Raw genomic sequence first — 23,174 nt, 5'->3', positions numbered from 1 at the left:
CCCAGTGCTGTTTCTCTCTCCTGTTTCTGATCCACTGTTTTGCTAACTTCTGCCTTTAGCTGCCCCCTTCCACCCACTTAGAGGATCAGAGGGAAAATCATGTGTGTTAGCCTTTCTTTTTTTTTTTCTTTCAGGGCAGCATGCTACTCTGGGATCGAGCCAGCTGGAGAATGTAGCCTCAGGCGCAGCTCGTTGTGACTAATACACACCTTTCTGCAATTAGGCTAAAATGTGTGTTGGTCAGCAAAATCCTGTCTAGTATCAGGTCACAATTGAAAGCGTGAAGCATGTACAGGCCTCCAGCTTCGCCTGCATCGGATCAGAATGTGCTTTATTGAACGGCCAGTCAATATGTGAGTGTTCCCGCTTTACTGTTTGCCTTCAACACTGCATTTGTGTTTTTTTCTTTCACCAGGCCAAACCTGTCTATGGAGGGTGGCTGTTGCTGGCACCAGAGGGAACAAATTTTGACAATCCCTTACACAGATCTCGGGTAAGTGGTTCCTCTGCTAGGCTTGAGTGGATTATGTTCACAACATGGGGCCCAGTTGTGTCTCTGCACCTCTCTTTTTTTTTTTTTTTTTTTTTTTTTGATTCCCTCTTTATGAAGGGAAATGTTGTCCCTGCACGGTGAAAACACAATGGGCTATTCTTCAAAGGAAACATGTTTATTTGACTCATAGTCTGCAGCTTCTGCTCGGGCGTACTGTTTCTCTAAAGACAGGGGGGTTCATTATTTAACATGAAAACGTCTTGGAACAGTTTGAATTCATTCTGTGGGACCAATTGTACAAAACCTGCATTAGTCATGGGCATAAGAGAAGATGAAATGTCACATTTATAAAGTCACTGGGCCTCTACTGTTGACATGTGATATTTGTGTAATAATATTTGAAAAGCAGAGTAAATATGTGTAAGCTGTACCCTTCTTTTGTGATGATGTACAGTTTGTTTGGTGTCAAATATGGCAGCCGATGTTGTAGTGTAGTTTTACTTGTCAGCCTTTGTTTGGCTTTTCTTATTTGTTTAACCTACTTTCTTAGCGGGTAAAAAAAAAAAGTGTCCATCAGCATTCAAGCATCACGTTTTTTTTTTCAAGAGCTCGCTTTGATTCTGCTTTATCACAGCAGCTCCAAAAGAAGAAGAAAAAAAAAAAAGACGCTTCCAGTAGCTCTTCTTTTAATTCTGCTCAACATTCTGGCTCTCCTTTTGACATTTGACAAACAGCAGGTCGGTTGTTTTTGCTGCTTCTGTCGCTGTGTCAGGGATTCAGCAGCTTCCTTTGGGAGACTTGAGCCTTTATCACAAAACTCCTCATCCTCACACAATTATGAGTCTTTTATAGACTTTTATTTTTTTTATCAATCCTACTCCCCTAGCAGCATGTAATGAGAAGCCCTTTTTCTGTTGCTCTGCTTCCTTTATCAGCTCTCCCAAGATTACTCTGCGGTGGTGCATCCCAAAGAGGAGTTTTGGGAGAGTGTGTGTGTGTGTGTGTGTGTGGGGGAGGAGAAGGGAAAAGTCCCAGTTCTCACAGCCACGCTGATGGCTTCCATATGGGCTTTGGTGAAAAGCACCTCCAGATCCTTCAGTTCAGCTGCTGTCAACAGCTCGCTGCTGTCGCTTTGACGTAATCGCTGGTGTGTTCTGCCTATTCTTCCAATCAGCTTTTTACTGCGGGGGAATAATTGTTGGCCCGGACGCAGTGCTGAGGTGAGCTGGCTGGTTTGGTGTAAAATAACCAACAAGTAAATAACAGAGAACAGGAGCTGACAGGATGGATGAGTCACTCACATCTCGCTGCTTGTGGCTCGGAGGCTCTAATTTGTCCTTCAGAGTGACTTTATAGTGGATATCTTTAATAGATAACTCCTGCTAACCCGACCTGTGAAGCTTCTCAGCGAGGCCTTTTTAGGTTACGAGCTCCTCTCAATAATTAATGAGTGTTCCTCGGTTGGAATAGGAGAGCTGGTTATTTAATACTGAGACAAAACGGTGCATTAAGATAACAGGGGGGGGTCAAGAGGAAAGAGATCGATGGATGCATCTCATCGGCACATTAGTATCAATTTTACTGAGAGATTGAGCGATTTCAATATGAGGTCTTACTCCAAATAGATTTTGTTCTTCGTTTACCCTTTAATCTAGAAACCCTCCATCGATTCATTAAAAGCAAACTATAAACTGGGTGATGGACTTTTTGAACTCATGCATGATGAAAAAATTTCCAGCCAGCTTTAAAACTTGTGATGTGGTCAATGTTGAAATTCTGGGGCTGCAACACTTTCATCAAGGCTCGCATACTCGTGTGTGTGTGTGTGTGTGTGTGTGTGTGTGTGTGTGTGTGTGAGTTTGTTTGTGCACGCTTGTTTAGACCTGGCAGTGTCCTGCACAGGAATATGACATTCAGGGTTTTAATTGTTAAATATATGAATGTGTTAATACAGGCCCGACATTGAATCTGTGGCTTTAATAATGAAATATCTGCCTATACTTGTGTCTGTTATTTCACTGTCATGATTAAATTGGCCAATTCATAATAAATAAACAGCTGTCAAACACACACGCACGACTCCTTCTCATGCTGCTTCATCCTCCGTTAAAGGCTGGTTTTGTTTACTGCTGGGATTGATCCTAATATTTAACACATGACCATCGTGTCTAATCAAGAATATTCTGGTTCTCCTTTTCATGCAGAAATGGCAAAGGAGGTTCTTCATCCTGTACGAGCACGGCTTGCTCCGCTACGCCCTGGACGAAATGGTAGGCGCTCCTCCCTCCTTCATAGCCCACGTGATGAAAGTTCTGTCCATTTTTCAGGGTCTTGTTCGGCGTATTGGCAGCTGCAATCTGTTACATTTACAAACTACCCTTCCTCTTTGTTCATCTGTGTTCATGAAACTGAGCAGAATACATGTCAGTGGAAGGGAAGTACTGATTCTCCCTTTTCAGTTTGGAAGTATTAAAAGGGAAACTGGTGAAGAAAGCTGGCATTACCCGCACACAGTAAAAACAAACGGATAGGAACCGATGACCTGAAAGATTAGCTTATGACTGAAATATGATGAAATAAAAATCAGCTGACAAATAAATCTGACCTAAAATAAGTCGTAAATGTAAAATATCACGCCTTGATTTTCTTTCAGGATTTACAATCAAAGCACGACATGTTATACAATACGTTTGTCGTAATATCTGAGTGTTAAGACTTCAAATCAAATATCACTACCTGTTTGGGTACCATGGCAACAGAAGTCCTCGGCGCCAGATATTTCAGACGGTCTGAAGTGCACAGATCCATTGACTCTGTCTCATCCTCCTCTGTGTGCTGAGGTTTGGGTTTAAAAAATAAACGCAGATCAAATCCACTGAATACTTTTTGATACAAACGATGATAAAAAAATTATGTATTGTTTTAAAACTCTGTATTGACGTATCTACAATAGGAACATCTTAATATAAAAATGTTCCAAGATGTAAACAATTTCAGTTACAGTCACTTCCAGCTTAACCATGAGGTCAGGGTTCGGGTTAGAGGTCAGGGTTCGGGTTAGAGGTCAGGGTTCGGGTTAGAGGTCAGGGTTCGGTTTACCTCACAGTTACCACCAGAGCTCTCTGTCTCACAAGTATTTAAACACTGGCCTAACTAGCACAATGGTGTCGGTAGGAATCAAGTGACACCACATGGTGTTGATGCTGAAAGTCATGTGCCGCGCGGTGTGTGTTTGTTCAAGGGCCTTACACTCTTATTGTGCAAGAGCCCCGTGATGACTTCCTCTTCTGGAAAGGCTAAAAACATAAAAAACAACTGAACATGGGCAAAACTCAAGTCACAGCTCCAGTGAATTTATCGGTGACAATACTCTCATATCTATACAGTCATCATAAAGTGGTGATGTAGTCAGGCTGTCTCTATTTTAGACTTCATGGTTATGTAGGTCACTTGTTTCAATGCTGAATAGTTTTTTTTTTTTTTCTCTCTTTTGCTTTTGTTGCTGCTGCTTTATATTGCAGCGTGTGGGCTGGCTGAATATCGATTGACCCAAAGCGTCGTCGCTCGACGGCCTTTTTTTCTAAACGTGGGATGTGCTTTGAAAAAAAAAGAATGCTGAAAGCAGAAGTAGTTGAAACAGCACATGCTTTGTTGCTTTTGACCCTTTCATACTGTATGTGGCATTCTCTGGCAGAGCTGAGAGGGTTTATGTAATAGAGGCCACAAGAGCCTGGATGCTGTGTAGATAATTTTTCATGGCTGTGCTTTTAGATATTTGCCGCATGTCGATGTGAAGGCTTTTTTATTTACACATTAAATCAGGATTTTGTTTTTAACTGTTTTTAAATGTCATCATACTGAAAATGGGGAAAACACGCTACATTGGTCTTCTTCGTTTTGTTCTTCAAATTAAAGATATGAGTGAGGAGGCACTCAGGGAGAAGAGAGATGGATGATGTGTTTACTGGAGGAAACAAAGGAAAGAGGCGGACGTCCTCCTTCCCATTCAGCCGCCTCCGTGGATGTCACTCTTCATCTTTTCATGTCCTTTCTGAATGCTTGATCAAAAGGAGAGGAGAAAGGGTCTCGAGCTGAAAATATCAGGTGACACTAAATATAGAAGCTCACTTGTCACACCGAACAAATCAGAATGAATTAAGAACAGTTATTTTTTTTAAATTAAATAAACAGCTGGCTAATCTTCATATGTAGCCAGCACAGTGGAGTTCTATGGCCAGTGAGGTTTGATTCATTAGCCCCTCTACGTTTGATTGATTTACATTTAGTGTCATAATAGTGTGAAGCCATAAAAGACACTGCGCCGGTCTCTTCTTCAAACCAATGATTGAAGCTAAGTGGTTGGTTTAACAGCTGGGTTTGTTTTGACTTCCTCTACGGTGTTTTTATTCGTAGGACCTGTCACGTGTTGCAAAAAGCTGCTGAAGGTAACTTTATTTGTATTTATATGTTCAATCGAGGTGAAACAAAAGGGCCACATCAGTTTTTATTGAGAATGACTGCAGGTCAAATGTGAAGGCTGCCAGCTCTGCGGCCTTTGTTACATAGCTCGGGACCACATCAGAGCCCCTGATCAGAGAGCCCTGGTTGGGGATGCAGATGAGAGGGTGCCCCTCTGTTTTTCCTCTCGGCCTAGTTTTATGGCTCTTATGTCTTGGCTCTAACCAAACCCAGATGGGCTGCGGTCCAAACCGTCAGGATGTGGCACCGCTCTTGAGGGGAAAAGGAATGGGTTCGCAAAGGGCCTGGCTTCGACAGGGCCACCGATTAGGGGTTGCCCACCTACAGTGAACACCCAGCGCTTACACCCCACTGCCATCATTTTGTGCCAAAAGAGCAGCTGTGGCTTTGAAGAGACAAGTGGTGGGACGAAGACGGGGCAGCACGAGAGGAGGAGGAAATGTGCTCTGATCGGAAGGTTGGAGAGCATGACAAGCTAGCTGCAAAGAGCGCGTGCTGCCATGCTAGGATCCTTCGTTAGCACTGAAGGGACTTGAAAAGTGTTGTGTCAAAAGTGTTTTATCTTAATTCAGTCGCGTGTTTGCTCCAAGCACAAGCTAGATTTTCCCCGAGCTACCCAACGCAGTTATTCCAGAAACAGGTTGCCATGGTAACATGTTTTGTCCCTTTGTCCAGCAACAGTTTAATGTTGTCATGTGTAGCATGGGACAGTTATTCTCTGTTTTCTGGCTGTCTCTGAAGGAGAAGAGGACAGAATGCTCTGCATGGAAACAGTGTGTGGGCTGAAGCGGTCGCTCGGCTCAGTCAGACGGCGAGCAAAGCCTCTCTACGATAACTGGAAGAAAAAAATCCTCAGACACAGCATCGGAAACAAATGTGCAAGGCTGGATGTTGTAGAGTGAGTTTGTGCTGAGATTGCACATTTGTGCCCCTCAGGTTCAGCGTGCGTGTGCGTGCGTGCACCTGGGACAGAGGGTGCTTGACTGCAAACGCCGTGTCAGGAACAGGTGTTACAAGAATCGAGAAAGAAACCTCCAGATTTAAACTTACTTAAGCTTTAGCACTCGGTTCAATTCAATGCCAACCTGTTTATTCATCCCCCTGGGAGAAGTTGGTTTATAGAAGTATGTACATAAAAAAAAAACAGTGACATACAGACTACAAATAATTATATTGAAGCGCAAAAAATATGGAATAGAATCCAACATTACTGCTAATCAAGAAGACGGGTAGAAATAAACCTCCTGAGAATGAAAGGATGAGTCTTGCTCTAAAGGTAGCGCGAGAGGGTGATTCATGAAAGAAGGATAAAAAGTCTGAGAAATGTAAAACATGTAGAGCATTTAATAATCTGAGGGCAGAGGATATGAATGAATTAGAAAAGGATTTACAGGTAGATAAATCACAACGCTGCCCCGATGACATCAGAGAAAGAGGACTGACTAGAACATGACCTGAAGATGAGACGAGTGTTTTTAATGCACATAAAGTGTGATAAAGCTTTTTCAAGTTGGCAAAGGGGACATGAGAAACACGAAACCTAAAAATCCATTATCAGCTCATGGGGTGGGCAGGCGTGTAGGTGTGAAGAGCTCCCGAGCACAGAAAAGCCACTTTGATGACATCAGTGTGGTTTAAAATGATGAACACCCACACTATAATAACTGCTTCGCTACGCAGTCCCAAATACCACACAACACCTAGCTCCCATTGACCTTGTTTTGACCTGACTGTTACTCACCCACACACACTCCTGATCATATGATCTCGGCTGATTTTTTTTTTTTTTTTTTTTTTTTTTCTTTCTTTAGATATCTCGGTCTCTGTTGTGGTCTCTGAGCTCACACTGAATCACAGCCTCAGTGTTTTCACATCCTTACATGATGCAGCTCTTTAATTACTGTTGCAAATGGATTGCTTACAATGTTTCCCGGCTTTGTTGGAGGCTTTTTGGAGCTGCTTAGAAATAGTGCACTTTGTGTTCTCGGTCTTTTTAGTTCATGGTTTTCAGTACCTATAGAACAAGCCAGGCATACCTGCTAATAAAATGAGGCTCCCTATTGAGTTGCACCTCACAAAAGGCCCATTCAAAGACGCATGAATTGCATCTGCCTTAAGACTGCATCTATTCAAGCTGCCTGTCTGTATCCATTCTTTTCTGAGCAGAATGTTCTCATGATGTTTCAGTTGTTGAAGTCGTTCTCGTTTAATGTCACATCAATTGATCCGCTTTGTTTACTGGAATCAGACTAGAAGAACTCTTGCCCCGTAGCACTGTCCAAGAACTGAGAGTTAAGACAACATTCCCTCCATTTCCCACACTTTTGTGCATTCTTTTAACTTGATGCACACTGTTCTGCTGCTTCTCTGCCAGACATGAGCTAAACACCCTTCAGCCAATGTTTGCCCTCAGTCACGTAAAAACCTTCTAACATGCTAAAACATGCATAAATGCTACCTTTTCTAGCCCTGTTGTAATGTAGATTTGATGGCCATTTTTTTTAAACCATTTTGACAAACGTGTCTCTTATTTTTGTAAGAGAATGAGGAGAGCTTTGAGAAGATGGATTAGTGGGCAGGGCCTCCGAGCGGTGCTGTTGCCTGCAGGCACTCTATGCAAGGAACAAGTGGGATCCCCACCCCTTTAAATTAGGGATACTTATGGGGGGCGCTTCAGTCATCCACACACAGTAAGCCATGGGAAACGGATTGGAAAGAGTGTACACAAGTTTGAGTTGAAGTACATGATGCAAAGGTTTAGGATTAGGGGACCTCGCCGTTGCTTTTGTGAAAAAAAGGTTCAAGATAAATGAGATGTTGTCTGTGTTGATAATACTTTGCACGCCTTCCATATTGGGTCATTGCAGGTTGTTTACTAAGTGCGTGGGTCCTGGCCGAAGCTCGTGCTGGTGTTTTAGCGATACGGTGCGTGAGAGTCTTCTTTAACCCCTGCCCTTCCTTCCCCATGGTTCCAGTAGGAACTGATCTACTGGAATGTAAACAGCCATGGATTACAGTCGGGTCACTGTTCCCATTTCATAAAGCCACAAAACCATGGGAACAGCCATTCATACAAACTTGTAATCATCAGGGTGTACAACACTGTAACTGCCACTCAACTTAGTGGGAACCACACACCCCCAAATCTGGCACCCAGTATAGTGATGAAAACCATTCCTTAGATTTTGTTCTTATTAAAAAAAAAAATGGGAATACAAAACTGAGTACAAAAATCCTCAAAATTCCCAATTCCTTGTGCAATGCTGACCTTGTCACCGTACCATGAGTGCTGTTTGCCTTGGCACGTTGAGTGAGTGCAGGGTGTTAGCCCTGTGCTATACCATTGCTTACAAGGGTGTGAGTTAACACCCTCCAGTGCAAAGGGAGCAGGGCAGCAAATAATGACCAAAATTCCCCTTGTTGAAGCTTTTTTAGATATTTGTGGGATGATCCTCGGCACGATGACTGAGGCCACTGTATGAGCACTCATGTGATTTCATGACAGTACAAGTTTAAAAATAAGGTGCCACACCTGCTGCTTTCCTTTTTACGTAAGTGTTGTTGGTGAAGCGTTATCTGGATGACAGGCACTGTTGTGTCATCGCAAGTGTTCATCAGTCTTTCGCTTCTTCTGTCTCCAACCTACTTTTCCTGTGGCTGTCCAACAAAGAGTCTGGTCTTACTGGAGGTTTATGCATGTTTAGGAAGTTTCTCCTAGCCAAGTAAATGCTCATGGTGGAGTAATGTTTGGTCTTTTTAAATAATAGACTTGGTCTATATAGATTGGTGTTTTGGTTTGTCGCCGTTTGATCAAAACGTTTAGATTAAATTGATTTCTCTTTTGTAGCCGTGCTACTTTCAACTAGACTAGAATCAGTTTTTTTTTGTTGTTTCTTTGTGTCAAGACAGCTTAGCCTGATATCGTCTACCCCAACCAAGCACAAAGTACTTTAAGAATCAGTCTCCCTGCCAGATCTAAGCCAATGAGTCTGCTTTACTTTTAGTTTGATCCCAGCAGAGATGATTGACCTGACACAGCGGGGGAAGAAGTATCTACTGTAGCTTCTCGACAAATCAGACCAGAAGTGATTTGGTTGTCTGTAGTAATGGTACGTCTCCACTTAGGCAGAAGTTCCACAATTTAATTGCTAATCAAGAGCCCTGCTGTCCCGCAAGTGATCCAGTATGTCCAACAGATTGCCCTTCTCTCTAATGAGACATGACTTTGCCATAACAAGGAGATTGTGGTAAAGCTGAATTTAAAAAAATTGTGTATTTTTTGACACATCTGGCTCTCTGTTCACCTTCTAGTCTGAATTTCCAGTGTCTTTCCTGCTCTTTAGTTTTTCCATTGGCTTTAGTCACCCCATCGTCCCGGATGTGACTTAAGATAAAATCTTATCTCGTCCACTTGTCCACTGTTTGAATTCTCCAATATCTTTAGTCAGAAGACCCGTCTGGCTCAGGGCCGAGTCTGCTCTCTAAACATGACCCCGTTTGAGTCACAGCTACTATTTCTACTTGGCAGCACTGTGGTCACTTTTACAGTCTTTATCTTTAAAGGCATAATTCAAAGTGGTTACTTCCATTAGTGTTCAGACACACATGGAGAAGTGACTGGAAACATGCTCCCAGCTGATTTGAAACTAAACTTAATTGCGGTTTTTGTTTGTGTTCTAAACTCTCAGCGATCAAATGCAACAACAGGGACCTCCCACCCTCACCCTCACTCTCTCCCTCTCCCTCTCCCTCTCCCTCTCCCTCTCCCTCTCCCCATTTATTGTGATCGAGTGTGTGTATTCCAATGCTAAAAGGCTTAATGAGTCTAGAAATAATTGCTGTCAAATTACACGTATTAAATTCAAATTACAGTCAATAAAACTGCATTGTCCTCCAGCGTGCACACTCGTAACACACAAAGGAGGGGACTATTTTGGTTCTCTTCATTGTCGCAGGAGAAAGTGCAGTTGACCTGGAAGTGCACAGACACATTGGAGCAGAACAGAAATCCAAGGTTTCATCTCATTAAGAGGCGGTTTGTCCCCTCTTCATATGTCTCTGCATCTTTTTCCATCCGAACCATAAACTGAAGGGTTTTGCTTTGTCTTTTAGCTTCAGCTAATGTAAAGTGAAAGCAAAGAGAGACGGTCTCTTCCGCCCTCTGCTCTGTTATTATATTAGTGTTCAGTGTAGCGTGAGCCTGTGGACAGGATCTTTTAACACAGGGCACTAGGCCTATCACCACCTCGGCTAAAATACTACTTTAATGCTTATTGCAAATGGTTTCTCAGAAGATATCTGTTCGTCTGCTCGTGAGGTAAACCTTTTGATGGTAACTTGGACTTTTTTCTTTTTTTTTTCTATAATTCTTTGGTGAAAATGATTGACATGTTAGGTTGAAGCAAATAGTGAGAAAAGGGTCTTCTTTTCCTGGATTTCTCTTTTTCTTTTTTTTTTTTTGCACCCTCCTTCATTTTCTTGTTCTTTTTAATGATTTCCAGCTATTCATCATCCAGAGAAAGGCCGGCTCCAGGAGGCTTTGGCTAAACCAGCGTCCACTCTCACTCGCACGGCCCTCACTTTTTACTTTCTCATTACTTACTCCGATTCACTTTCCTTTTCCTTTTAAGCTCCTCGCTTTTCTCTTATTCTGCCACTCTCTCCTATCTCCTTCTTTCACTCCAGTTTCTCACTGGCCAATAAATCATTTGTGTCGGAGAGAGAGAGAGAGAGAGAGAGCAATGCAGTATTGTGTAACTTCTCTCTCCTTCGTCTATAAAGCCAAACACGGCCTGACAGGCTGCTCGCTCAGTTTGTTCTAAACACTAGAGCAGGACACTGACAAAAGGTTTCATTTAAAGCATCAGGGTGAGGGGGCCAGCTCTGAGACAGCCACTAATAAAACAGTGGGAGAGGTGGGAAGTTGTCTGCATGTGTGTTGGGACACTGAGAGGCATTTTCAACATCGACGATTAAAATAGGACCCATATGTTTACAGCAGCAGGGTGCCGACGTGGGATTTGCCATTCAAGCTAAGATTTCCTGCTTTTCAGCCTAAACTCAGCAGTTTGTGGGTGGATGGCAGAGTGGACTGTTGGATATGTCACCGCTGTAAGACGTCTCTGTGCATTAGTCTAAACAGCTGCTACCTTGTGATGGCTATCAGTAGCCACAGCTGCAGATGAAGGTCTTTCAGAGCTGCGACAGGTGCAGGTGTAATGGATGAACTTTAAACTTTGACCTCAGCTTAGAGAGCTGCCAGTCGGACCACCTGTTAAGGTTCTAGGCTTTGCAGAGCAGATATTTTTAGTAAGGGAAGAAAGTGCAGCCTTGGAATTGGATCTGATGATTCACAGAACACAAAAGCAAGAGTCGATCGATAGATGTATTAAAAGACGGCACATGTTTAGTTTTGATGTTTTCGATTTCGATTTCCTCTGCTTCATTTCTGGGCCTCATTTCGTCTGTGGAACTCGCTTGTTAAATCCACACATCCTGCAACTGAAGGCCATTATTAGGCTTGTTGTTCTAGGCTTTTTTTTAAACCGTTGTCGGGTGAGCATATGCTCTTTATTAACCCACTCCAGCTTCCTTAAGTTCTGGCCCAAAAATTCCCATCTCAAGGAGCAATGGTCCGGCCAAACTCCAGCTTCAGCGCCTAATCAGCTTATTGCTCTCTGTTGTTTCAAAGAGAAAGCTCCCAAAATGCAGTGCTCTGAATTATAATCACTGACTATTGGGGGGAAAAAGGGAAAAAGATTTGAAGTGTAATAAATATAAAAGAGCCCTGCCATGACATTAATATTTAAAACCTCACAAACACGATGAAGTGGGCTAGCTGTCTCATATTTTTTTTCCCATGTATCAACTAGCGATGCACACGATTAGCTGAGTTGATGATTATTGGTATACCTGAATAAAATGAGATACTAAGGAAAGTGTAGAATTTAAAAAAAAAAAAAATCGATAGATCAGACCAATCATAGAAGACTGAAAGGAATCTTGTGTTCCCCCAAATGTGTCTATTTTATATCTCGTAGAATCCCAAAAGTCATCCTCTGTCAGAACAACTGTGGGCAGGTTTACAAACGGCCTGGATCTGCAGGAAGTCGATCTTCAGCCCAGTGGAAAAAAAAAAAAAAAAGAAGCCCCTTCTTGAAACGGAGGTATCGGCTAAATTCCCAAAGGAACATTTTCCTTTTCCTCCCCCATTTTCCTTTCTCTTCTGCCTGATGGGCTAATTTGTGTTGACTGAGAAAGGCTTTGGCAGATTTTCAGTCATCATCACAGGGGTAGTTGAGGCCTAACAGCCGTGCGTTGACAGAGCTGCAGAAAACGACGTCTTGTTAATGGCGTAAGAAAAAGCCAGTCATATTTATGTGACTCTTTTATTTTGATAGGGAACCTTTTCCTTTTGACCCGAGCTACAGCTTGTAGTGGATGCCTTTTCACCTTTCACCTTTTAGTGAGAGAAAAGCTTTTCTTCAAGCTGCAAATTTGGAATGACCTCTTGGTATCATTGAGCGGTACTTAACTGACCAGTTCATTAAAGACACATTTCCACCAAAGATATTTTAGCGATTTTACTTCTTTTCAAGGGTCTAAAGGCTTCTTACTTGAATTTCCATCGGGATTAATAAAGTACCTACCTCTATCTATCTTAAGCTCATTGTTTTTTTGCCTTTTCACCAGTCCATATGATAGCCACACATGTTGTGCCAGACTTTAACATAGTCAAATTTATAGTGACGTTTTGCACCTTGCTAACATGAAAAGGAGAATCAAATACCATTAACATCATATGTTGTTTTCGACCTTGTTCATTAACATGTGCACAAAACTCCTGAGAACCTCCTGAACGTTTTAGCCACATTTGGCTCCCTGACTACATCCTGCCAGCGCCCTGGTAAACGTTCTGCTCGAAGTCGGGATGAGTCTATGTGAGAGCACAGCAGGGAAATCTTCAGGTTGATGACGTTTATATCCTATGACCATCGTGGGAGCGCACGTTGTATAGTGAGTCGGGTGAGATCGCTGTGCAGGTGATCAAGCAGGGCTGAGAATCTTTGAGTGTGTCACGCTTCCATTTTGATTCTTTGGGTCACGATTCGATTCAGAATCCATTTTTAATTGAAAGCGATTTTAATTGGTCCGTGAATTCAAAGTCTGTTTATGAATTAGTACTTACTTCAGGATTGACTGAATTTCCTTGTTGCTCTATTTGTCTTTTACGGATTTAAAGAGCAGCAGTGGGATAAAAACCCACCGTCTCTGTTCTTCTCTTGATACTGTTAAAATGCAGCTCTGATATAAAGACAAAAACTAAGTACAATTAAGTAGAGAAAGGTTCCCAGTCTTGAAAACTAAACACGCACACGCATGCATGCACACACGCACGCACGCACGCAACAAGACAGAACTCGATTGTAGCACCTGTTTCTCCAGGCAGCACAACCACTCCGTCAGCAGCCAGACGGAGACTGACTGAATACTCACACTCAGTCTGTTCTACCATTATTCATTTGTTGTATAGATTACACAGTTCTGTATATTTTACACATTGTAACCTAAAGATTTTCGGATCATTTCTTCCCCACACACAGAAGAGAAACGCGTCGTGTTCTCGTAGCTGCTCGTCTGATTGACGGTCTGCACAATCCTCGCGTTTGTGTTCGAAAGAACCTGCTGTTCTCGCAGAGAAAATAGCTTTCGTCTTCCCTCTCTCCTCTGCGTTCGTCAGCTGCTGGCCTCCTAACACAGCTCTCAACCACCCACATCCTCTCACCTTTCTCCAATAGAGGAGCAGTACAGCTCCCGCCCACAGAACGCTCTGAAATGCCAGGCTCAGAAATGTGTGAAAAATGCAGCTTTCAGTGTTCTTATGCTCATTTTCTTTCTCTGAATATTGTGTTGATATAATGTTCCCGGGCTTAGCCTTCCTTGTAAGGACGTTCCTGTGTACCCAGGCTTAAAGCAGATGCCTATACAATTTTCATTTTTTAATGTCCTGAGCACATTCCAGTGGGGTGAGGTGTATCCTAGAACGCCTGGAGGACTACTTGGCCCTGCAACAGAGATGTCAGATATCCACCATATGGTTTTTTTTATAGAGCTATATGTTTGTCTACAGTAAAGGCAGAGCTCAGAGTTTGGATCACAGCTGAGCCAGAAGTAAATATCAGGTGTGATTGTACGGCTTAATGTCGTGGGTTAAATTACAGGACTCTGAAGACCCCGGTCATTAACGAGATTACAATCATCACTGTCTCAATCTGTCATCTAGTTCCTGGCCAGATTTCTACATATCTCTGTTTGTATCATTATCTTGGACTTAGGAAGAAAAAAGAAAGATACACAGTTGATGTTCCTCTTTCGCTGCGCGTGAGGTGACTGCATCCGTCTGGCACCTGAGGATATTTCCCCACGGCTGATTGTTGGCATGCACGCCGGTATCAAAGATGTGTGTTTACCTTCTGTTGTCTTAAGTTGCTAAGGAAAAGATTTATTGCATAATTGCTGTTATCGGTAATGAGCAGGGGATGTTGGACCCTGAAGAGACCTGATTCCTGGCCATGTCCATGAGTCAGGATGAGGCAGTGCCAGTTCATCAGTTCTCCACTTTGTGATCAAAGTGAAATAGCTCTGGAGGACGATGGAAACAGTACGAGAAGATCCTGCCATTGCATGTCCTAAGTAGAGAAACATAACTTTACGAGGGAGATTGAAGCTTTTAAATGTGTCACCAGGAAAGTTGGCAGACAAACTGGCACCCTAAAACAAATACCAGATGTTAAAGATTAGCGAGCAGGTGTTCCAAACAGACTTTATCTTTGAGTAATACCAGAATGAACCCAAACTGATCGACTAGGACTGAGGGATTACATGACTGCATCATGATGTTGCAATAAGTGACTCACTTGTGTAGTTTAATGCAATTTCATCATTCCCTCATACCAATCTAAAGTGAGTCACTTTCAAATGCACTCTTGCTTTTCAGGGCCAGTAATGACTCTGTCAAACCCCCCCCAAAAAAAAAAGTGACGGCAGGGGGAGAATTTGCTCCACAACCAAAAATGAAAGTTAGACTCTCCGCCAGCTGCCAAAAGAAGCAAACCTTCCTCTGGCTGTGTCATGAAAGAGAAGGGGATGTTTTGCTTTGCTGCACAATGGCCAAGAGTGAGGAGAGCCAAGGATGCAGAGACGTGCCTGCATTCGTGCTCTGAACCTATTAATTATCATTTTCCAAACATAGAGTTGGTTCCTAATTATCACTACATAACATCTGGACAGAGATCACAAAGACGTGATGAATTTTCAAAGGAAAAAAAGATGTGGGCCTCGCTCCACAGAGGACCTATATTTCAATACACTTGATTTAAAGGCATCATTAAATTGATTGTGGTTTCTGGTTTCCTAATTGTATTTATCTGAATATTACATGCTGGCAGTGTTGGGCAGTAACGTCACCACAAATGGTAGAGTCAGTCGTTAAAACTACATTTTCCAGTAGCTTAGTGGAAGTGTCGCTGGTTTCTGAATCAAATGGCTTTTCAGTAGCTTATCGGTTTTATTGATCAAGTCGTGCAGTAGTGTCGAAAACAAACAATTCACCACATCAAATCTGAAGCGCAGCGAGGCTCTCTGTCACGAAATCAAACTTTTCAGGATGTATAAAAGATGGCAGCTGATACAGAGACGATCTACTTCTGAATGATGGTGACGTCACTGTCTAATCCTCGACGTCCCTGCTGCCTGCGAACGTGCACACACGGAAGCATGATTTCATCTACACATGCAGGCGAGTCCTGAATAAGCCGTCATAACATTCCCCTGCGAAGTTCAGTCTGCACACACCAGAGACTAACTTGTCAGTTTAGGAGTTTTATCGTTCAATAATGGAGTTAGAGACAACATGAGCCACCTCCTCTTTGTAGGCAACACTGTCAATAACATTAGTTAGTCGACCAGTTTGAGGACCGCTTCTTCTTTGTACTCACTACATGTTGTAGCCGTTGCCATAGAAACGTCAGCATTTTAATGATACACCTGTATCAGAATTGTATCCGTTTATTCAGATGTGAATCTTCATTAGCATTATGTTGTAGTCTGTCGAGTGACATCACTCCTGATGAGGGGTTGAAGCTAGCTGATGAGCTACAGTTAGCAATAGCTTGTTCTGAATCCTCCCAAGACGAATAAAAAGCATTGAAAAACACTGCGTGACAAGGAAAGTGTTCTATTCATTGGAGAGGAGGATCTGCGTTTGGATTTGTGAAGTTTGAAGCATTTCATGATCTTGCTCCGGCCTTGTTATCTTGAAAGTTGAGCAGCTAAAAATTGAGCAGCTAAAAGCCTGCACCAAAAAAAACCAACCCCAAAACATTTCATCCTTACTGAGATATTAATTAAGACGTCTCAAAAATATGAATTTATCACAAACACACTACTTTAAAGTACGAGTAATGCTTAGATTATTAGATTAGATTGAAGCCTGTGTATAAGGCTTTTACTGTATTTTCATGCAGTCAGATCAAGCTAAGCTAGCCATCTGCCCCTTTTGGCTAACTTTAAACAGAATGACAGATGGCTAGCTGGTGATTTGGATCATCATGTTTATGGTTCTAGTCCTATATATTGGAAATACAAATTTTTCAATTGTCAATAAATGAATAGTGACATTTCAGAGTGAATAGTTGTACCCGATGTAACGATTGATAATCTCTTGTTGTTGTTGATGTTGTTGTTGTTTGCACATTAGACACAATATGAACACCTGGCTTGTGTCCGCCTGCATCTCTCGTCATCACAGTCCGATCCAGAGACTCTCCCCTTGAAACTCTATTGAGACAGCATTCATACTCTTGTCTGCACATCTCCAGAAACAAGAATAAGTTTATGCTGGCTTCATAATTTCCATGCTGGGATGACAAAAGGACACTTGTTTTGGCCTCTTGTCTCTCAGTCATTTCCTCGTCGAGGGTTAATGGGAGGAGTGGCTCTGTGGACTGTGGTGGCTGACAATCCCACATTGTGTGAACTGTTGCTGCTCCACAAAGGGCTCATTGTGGAGAGCAGTGGCCCAGGGAGAGGGGACCGGGTCTAGCCTAGGTGACAGCAAGGTTTGGGTTCAGGGGGCCTCGGATCGGGGGCTAGAACGGCGACGGCTGGACCCAAAGCAGGGGCGTGTATTTGTGCGCAGCTGATAGGGTGCTGACGGAGGGAGGGTGCACACGTGTGAGAGAAGTCCCATGCTGCTTACCACCCAGCTCCGGTGCAAAACATGGACGGTGTTCTCACTCAACAAGCCCCGTCTGCACACACATCATCAAATCTCTCTCAGAGGTGAGCAGCTTTATGAAAAGAGCTTTTTAATCAGAGCTGTAGTCAGTCTCTGATTTATTTTCTGCGTCCTAGAGAATCCGATGTTGTGATTATAAAACGGGGGGCTTAAGCTGCTTGTACAACTGCTCGCAGAATTTGAAATATTTTCCCGTTTATCCTCCTTTGACTCGGGCTCAAGGACGAACCAGCATGTTTGCTGCACTCCAGATTTGTTTACTCAAACAGATGGCCCCAGCAGTCCAAAGTCGTAGTCCACAAACCCCCTTTCTCCCACCCCCCACTACATCACTGCTGCTCTCCTTGCCCACCGACTTGAGACTTAATCCCCCTTTTCTCAGCCTCGACGTTTTCCCCACTCTCCGTCCCCAAAGCCATGTCTGACAGTGACAGGGCTCTCAGGTCAAGCTGACGCCAGTCTCTCTGTCCAGTCTGAAACAGGCCCAGACTCTCGCCCAGCTGTCCTAAAGGTCTATTTGTCCGTCTGTCTGTCAGGCCCGGCTGTCGCCCCGGCCTCTCACCTTGGTGTCAAGAGCCCTTCGTTGACGGACCAGAAAATATTAACCCCGAAACATGATGTGCAAATATCGGCCTGCTTGTTTAATTTTGCCATGCTGCTTAGTTCTGGCCGAGTTGCCACAACATACAGTCCTTCTGGTTCAAGCTGTCCGTGCCGGTTTTTGGCTCTGCTGTCTTTTATATTGAAGACAACAACAAAAGAGCCGAGTGTGAAAGTGACATTTAACAGTGTCAAAGTAAACACGGCCTCTCATTTACCCTCAGGGTGGAATTACCACGAACTGTAAACTATTGACTCCTCTGTCCACATGCACGAGGCTCCACTGCTCTCATCTTGACAGCCTGTTATTAGTCAGCATTAATTTTGTCCCCAACTTGGACTGATTTGGTCACTTGCTAGCATGAACGTGATACCTTTTTTTTAAATTTTCTTTCCGGCTCCATCTCTTAATCAATCAATACATTCTGATTCACACACGCCTGTAATTTATCATCTGCGTGTACCTGGCACTTATACTTCGGAACTAGCTCTGGTGTTTTTGGTGTCTCTAATTCTGCTTCTGTGTGAAAGTAGCGCCCAAAAGCTGCTCCAACAGCCACCTACTGTACGCCCACTGTGCTCTGCTATACAGTCCTGGTTTATTTCATCGAACAAATAAAATTCCCTTAGTCAACATAAAATAACACAGGCTCAGGCACAGAGTCATTTAGAGGTCACACTGAGCTAACAGTCAGTTTTCTGAATAAGGAATTTAATAGTAACGTGCGTAAATGTGTACATACATTCATTACCTCAGTGTTTGTTTGTTTTTTACCAAAGTAAAAGCCTTATTATTATTATTTATTTTTTTACAAGAATCTCTCCAGCACAGCAGGTTCACTTATGTCCATGCGGTATTCTGTGAATAGATAATCTTATCTGCTCCAAGCTGAACCAACATGCCTCCATTCATTGTAAATGGGCCGTGCCTTTGCACAAAGCCAGTGTGTGCTTACATAAACCTGCACTGCAAACCTGAAGGCATTGTACAAAGGCTAGTGTTATTGTGGCGGTCGTGCGGTCATGTTATTTATGGTTGACAGATGGCTTCCATGTCACTGTGCTCAGCTCCACCTCACAGCCAGACATCAGATGAAACCGAAAACAGCTCAGTGAACCCCTGAACTCTCGCGGCTTAAAAATAGAACAGACATTAATTTCACCGCTCTTTAGTCCTCTTTCTAACAATACAATGCACAACAAGAGAGGGGCTGAACTTGTAAACACTCAGAGGCTACAGACTCCTGTGATGCAGTTACTGAAGCACTGCTGCCAAATGTTGATATTTTAATACACAACTTTGAACTCGTTTCATGGTAATTTGACCCATCGCATCACTACATCATGACTCCTCACTGAGAAATGACAAACGGAGGGTCACGGTTAAAGAGACAGAAGTTTATTCGGTTATCTCCGAATCGCTGTGTTGTGATGATAACGTATTGCATCGTGAATTTGTCTGCCTTTCCGTCAGAAGCTATATGCAGATACGTGCAGTAAACACGTGTAATGTATGCCTGATGCATCCTTATCCCCGTGTTGTTTATTAACTTTAGCCTGGACTGCTTATATTAACTGAATGTAATTTTTACCAAAAATTACTAATCATCCTCCGTATTACTACTTTGGCGCTTGTTTTCTGAATGGTCTATGTGAAAGTTAAAGCTGCACACTTCGATAATTAGCGTCTTGTGTTTTCTCGAGCGTGTGTCACACCACTTTGAAATATCAGGGCGAGATCTAACGGGAACACAGGCCTGCACATACAGACTGTTACATCAGTGCTTGGCATGACGAACTCGCCAGGAAAAATTATGCTGGATGGATTGTGTGAAAAGACGAAGCCATGTGGAGGGATACGTGGGCACGTCGGCTCATTTCCTCACTTAACACTTCTCTCTTATTTTTTTTAAATTTATTTATTTATTTATTTATTTTTTGCACCCTCCAGCCCAGCACTCTCCCCCAGGGTACAATCAACATGAACCAGTGCTCAGACGTCATCGACGGAGAGTCCAGGACGGGGCAGAAGAACTCGCTGTGCATCCTGACCCCTGAGAAAGAGCACTTTATACGGGCGGAGTGCAAAGAAATTATCAACGGGTAAGGCTTGAAAAAATAAATAAAAATAAAAAATAAACCAGGAAGTTGATTTCTAAATGTAGGAATTTTTTATATACAATCAACCTTCATGTCTTAGATGGGCAACATGCTGATTCAAGTGGGTATTATGGTTTGTGTTGGGCTCTCTCTCTCTCTCTCTCTTGGTTGGAGTGGATGTGGATGTCGGAGGCTTAAGACTTCTTATGTCTGGCTGCCTCTGCTGCCAAATCTGCTCTGCCCCCTGCTGTCTCCTCTGGGCTCTGCTCTTCAGAGACTTGAAATCCACACTGCAGTGACAGTGCACATTCTTGAACTGTTTCCTCTCCTGCCCCCCCCCCCCCCCCCCCCCCTGCTTAACAAACCCCTGTATGCCTTAGACACACACACACTCTCTCTCTCTAAGCCTCATGATTTTGTTTTACTGTCGCCTTCCTCTACTGCTGCAAATCAAAGTGTGTTTCTGCACCACACTCTCTCACTCCTTTTGCTCTCGCACACACATTAAGGCTATTCTTAGGGTCCTGTGACTCACAACACCCACTCTCCATTATACTACCTGCTCGATCCCTGCACCCACCTGCATCACCCGGCACACATATATCGTTTCTTTGCCGTCTCTCAGTCACATCAGCCCCCGCGAGCTCATCATTGACTGACAGGAGCATGAAAAACCCTGGATTACTTGAATACATATATTTTATGTGTATGTTCCTCTTTTGTGACCACTAATTCATTAATACCTGTGTCACATGTGTGCCTACAGTAAGACAGGATATACTGTGACTCTTTACTTAGTGGGTGGTGCAGAGGAACATTGGTCTGTTCTGTACCACGGTGACGGGGCTTCCTTTACACTTCAATCTGAAATGAATGAAGAGTTCTCCGGCAGGCACAGTGCTTTATGTCTTACTGTATAGGACTCGGCCTCTATCATATATTGATCCAGCACGGGTGCGAGAACAACACGTTGACTGTCTGACTGTGTGTAGGTGGCAGGAGGCTCTGACTGTTTATCCCCGGACCAATAAGCAGAACCAGAAGAAGAAACGCAAGGTCGATCCTCCCACTCACCAGGTAATGACTCTCTCCTCCCACTCCGTCAGGACTTTTCTTTCCCTATCGTATGGATGGTGCATGTTCTTGTTAACTTAAAGAAAGGTTATTCCAGTGAAGCAGGAAACAACAGAGATGTCATCTGTTGCTTCGTGCGTTAGGGTGAAAAGAAGCGCAAGATCATATAGTTCAAGTAATCAGATTGGTTAGATTAGAAACACGTGCAGCAACCATTCTGATGCAAACCTGCCCATGTCTGTTGTAAAGGTAAAATCCCAAAAAAAAAAAAAAGAAGGGTATTTCCAATCAACAGATAGTGAGCTGTGTTTTTGAACGTGTACATGACTTTCACATCCATACTGTAGTAAACAAGTGATCCGCATGTGTTCCATCACTACAACCGAAAAAAAGAAAATAACCCATATTCTGAGGGACATGTGCTGTGTAAGTATGCAGCATGGAGGCTTTTCATTCCAGTCAAACGGCACCAGCTGTTTTCCCCTCAGACCGAGTGAGATGTATCGTTTTTCTGCCAGCAGCATGATCAACAGCGGTCCATATTTGCATTCTTGACTCACACGAGGTGTTCTGAACACACACACACACACAGGCTGCATGCCGCATACTCTCCTGACATGAGCTGAAGAGTTACAGTGTCAACATTTAACTGGGTGGTATCATTGGATGTAATAAAGTACAATTGGCTGCTTCTTTTCCAGAAGAAGTCACTTTGTTCGGCTTCCAGCTTCTGGTTTTAATACAGTATCACCTGATGAGCAGGCAGGCAATTTCAGTGACTTATCAAAACATTTCTGTGCAAACAGTTAAGGGTAGCAATTCCAGCTGCCAGCTAAAATAACATTCAGCTTTAACGTTCAGCAATGTGACCATGATCCTCTCGCCTCTGAATTTGCTCATGCACTCTGTTTCATTGTCACGTCCAGCAGCTGCTGTCTCATCTGCCTGACTTTTTGCCCTGCCTCTTTCCTGTAGCCTTGTGTGCCCGCTCGAAACACATTAGTCTTTTTCTGAAAAATCAACACGTATGGTGTATGGCTGTGATAATGTGGCAACAGCTTCAAATTCTAGTTCAGGAACGTTTGGGTACTTCGTGATATTATTACCTAAAGCAGGATCTCTGTTGTTATTTGGTGAAAACAAATAGGCAGTAGTCATAGACTCATAAACTTGTTTTCCTTATATGACCCTTTTTTTTTATTTAAACTGAAAATCAGACAGTCTGTTTAAAGCTTTTTAATGTCCATTGGATTTCATAGTGTACCAGCCCTGAGCCCCTGCAGAATTATTATAGATGCATACCTAAGTCTGCAAAATTAGACATGCAACCCCCCCATGAAGTTCTGTCTGCAAGCTGATTTTCAAGATTGGCCATTTAAAGGAGGCCAAATCAAGTGAGTGAGTGAGTACAGTTTATTTATAGAGACGTTTGGTAGGCAAAATGTTGAGAAGGAAGTTGGCACATTAATTATTGCACAGGAAATGACATCATATGAAGTGTCACCTTTACAAAGATTAGCAGAAACCAAGACAAAGTTGCGTTAAATAATCTAAGAGAAAAGTGATCAGCACTCTTGTGTCATCCGTAAATAATTTAAAGACAATCACAAAAATGCTCCTTTCACGTTGGCGCAGTCAAGGTCCTGCTTGTTAGATAGAAACAAAACACCAGGACCCGATCAGGCTGTATTACTATAAAAATAGATCCAATGACAAGACAGTATTGTTCAGACCACCCACTGTGAAAAACAGTTTACTCCTTTTTTTGTTGTAAGGCCAAATTTGTGTTTAGTGTCCGCACAATAGTCTGTGCAGTTCATTGTGCGGTTCCTCTAATGACGCTGCCCTGAATCAGACTGTGACCCTGCTGGCTTCACGTTAACGGGCTCATTGGCAGAGGCACAGCCATGACCGTGACTGTGTCCCATCTGATGTCCGTATCTCTGGCTCTCAGAAGACTTTCCTTTTGTTGATGTGTGTGTCTGCATTTCTTTGGTCATGAACATGTGTATATTGTGTGTAGAACATGGGAGAACAGCACATAGAAAGAAAAGATGCATGTTTACACATGTTGCATATTTTTCCCATATCGTGTACAAAAAGTGTTTGATGCAATGCTACAAGAATGTC

The 23,174-nt window shown here is 43.0% G+C and overlaps 1 protein-coding gene across 8 annotated transcripts in view; it reads left to right on the top strand.

Moving 5' to 3' along the window:
- The window catches only part of LOC306817040 (myosin phosphatase Rho interacting protein), a 47,661-nt gene that overhangs the window by 2,946 nt on the left and 21,541 nt on the right, over positions 1-23,174 (top strand). For all 8 annotated transcript variants that reach the window (XR_013777970.1, XM_079333593.1, XM_079333592.1 and 5 more), the window contains 4 exons: positions 416-493; positions 2,698-2,763; positions 19,822-19,973; positions 20,963-21,047. Coding sequence is in view for 7 of the 8 variants with exons in the window: in XM_079333593.1 (XP_079189719.1) it covers positions 416-493; positions 2,698-2,763; positions 19,822-19,973; positions 20,963-21,047 (381 nt within the window). In the remaining variant the exon portion in view is untranslated. The remainder of the gene's footprint in view (positions 1-415; positions 494-2,697; positions 2,764-19,821; positions 19,974-20,962; positions 21,048-23,174) is intronic.

This window comes from Symphodus melops, assembly GCF_947650265.1.
Source record: "Symphodus melops genome assembly, chromosome: 21".
Lineage (NCBI taxonomy): Eukaryota > Metazoa > Chordata > Actinopteri > Labriformes > Labridae > Symphodus > Symphodus melops.
The sequence above is the reverse complement of the archived record's forward strand: the minus strand, read 5'-3'. Positions and strand labels throughout refer to the sequence as shown.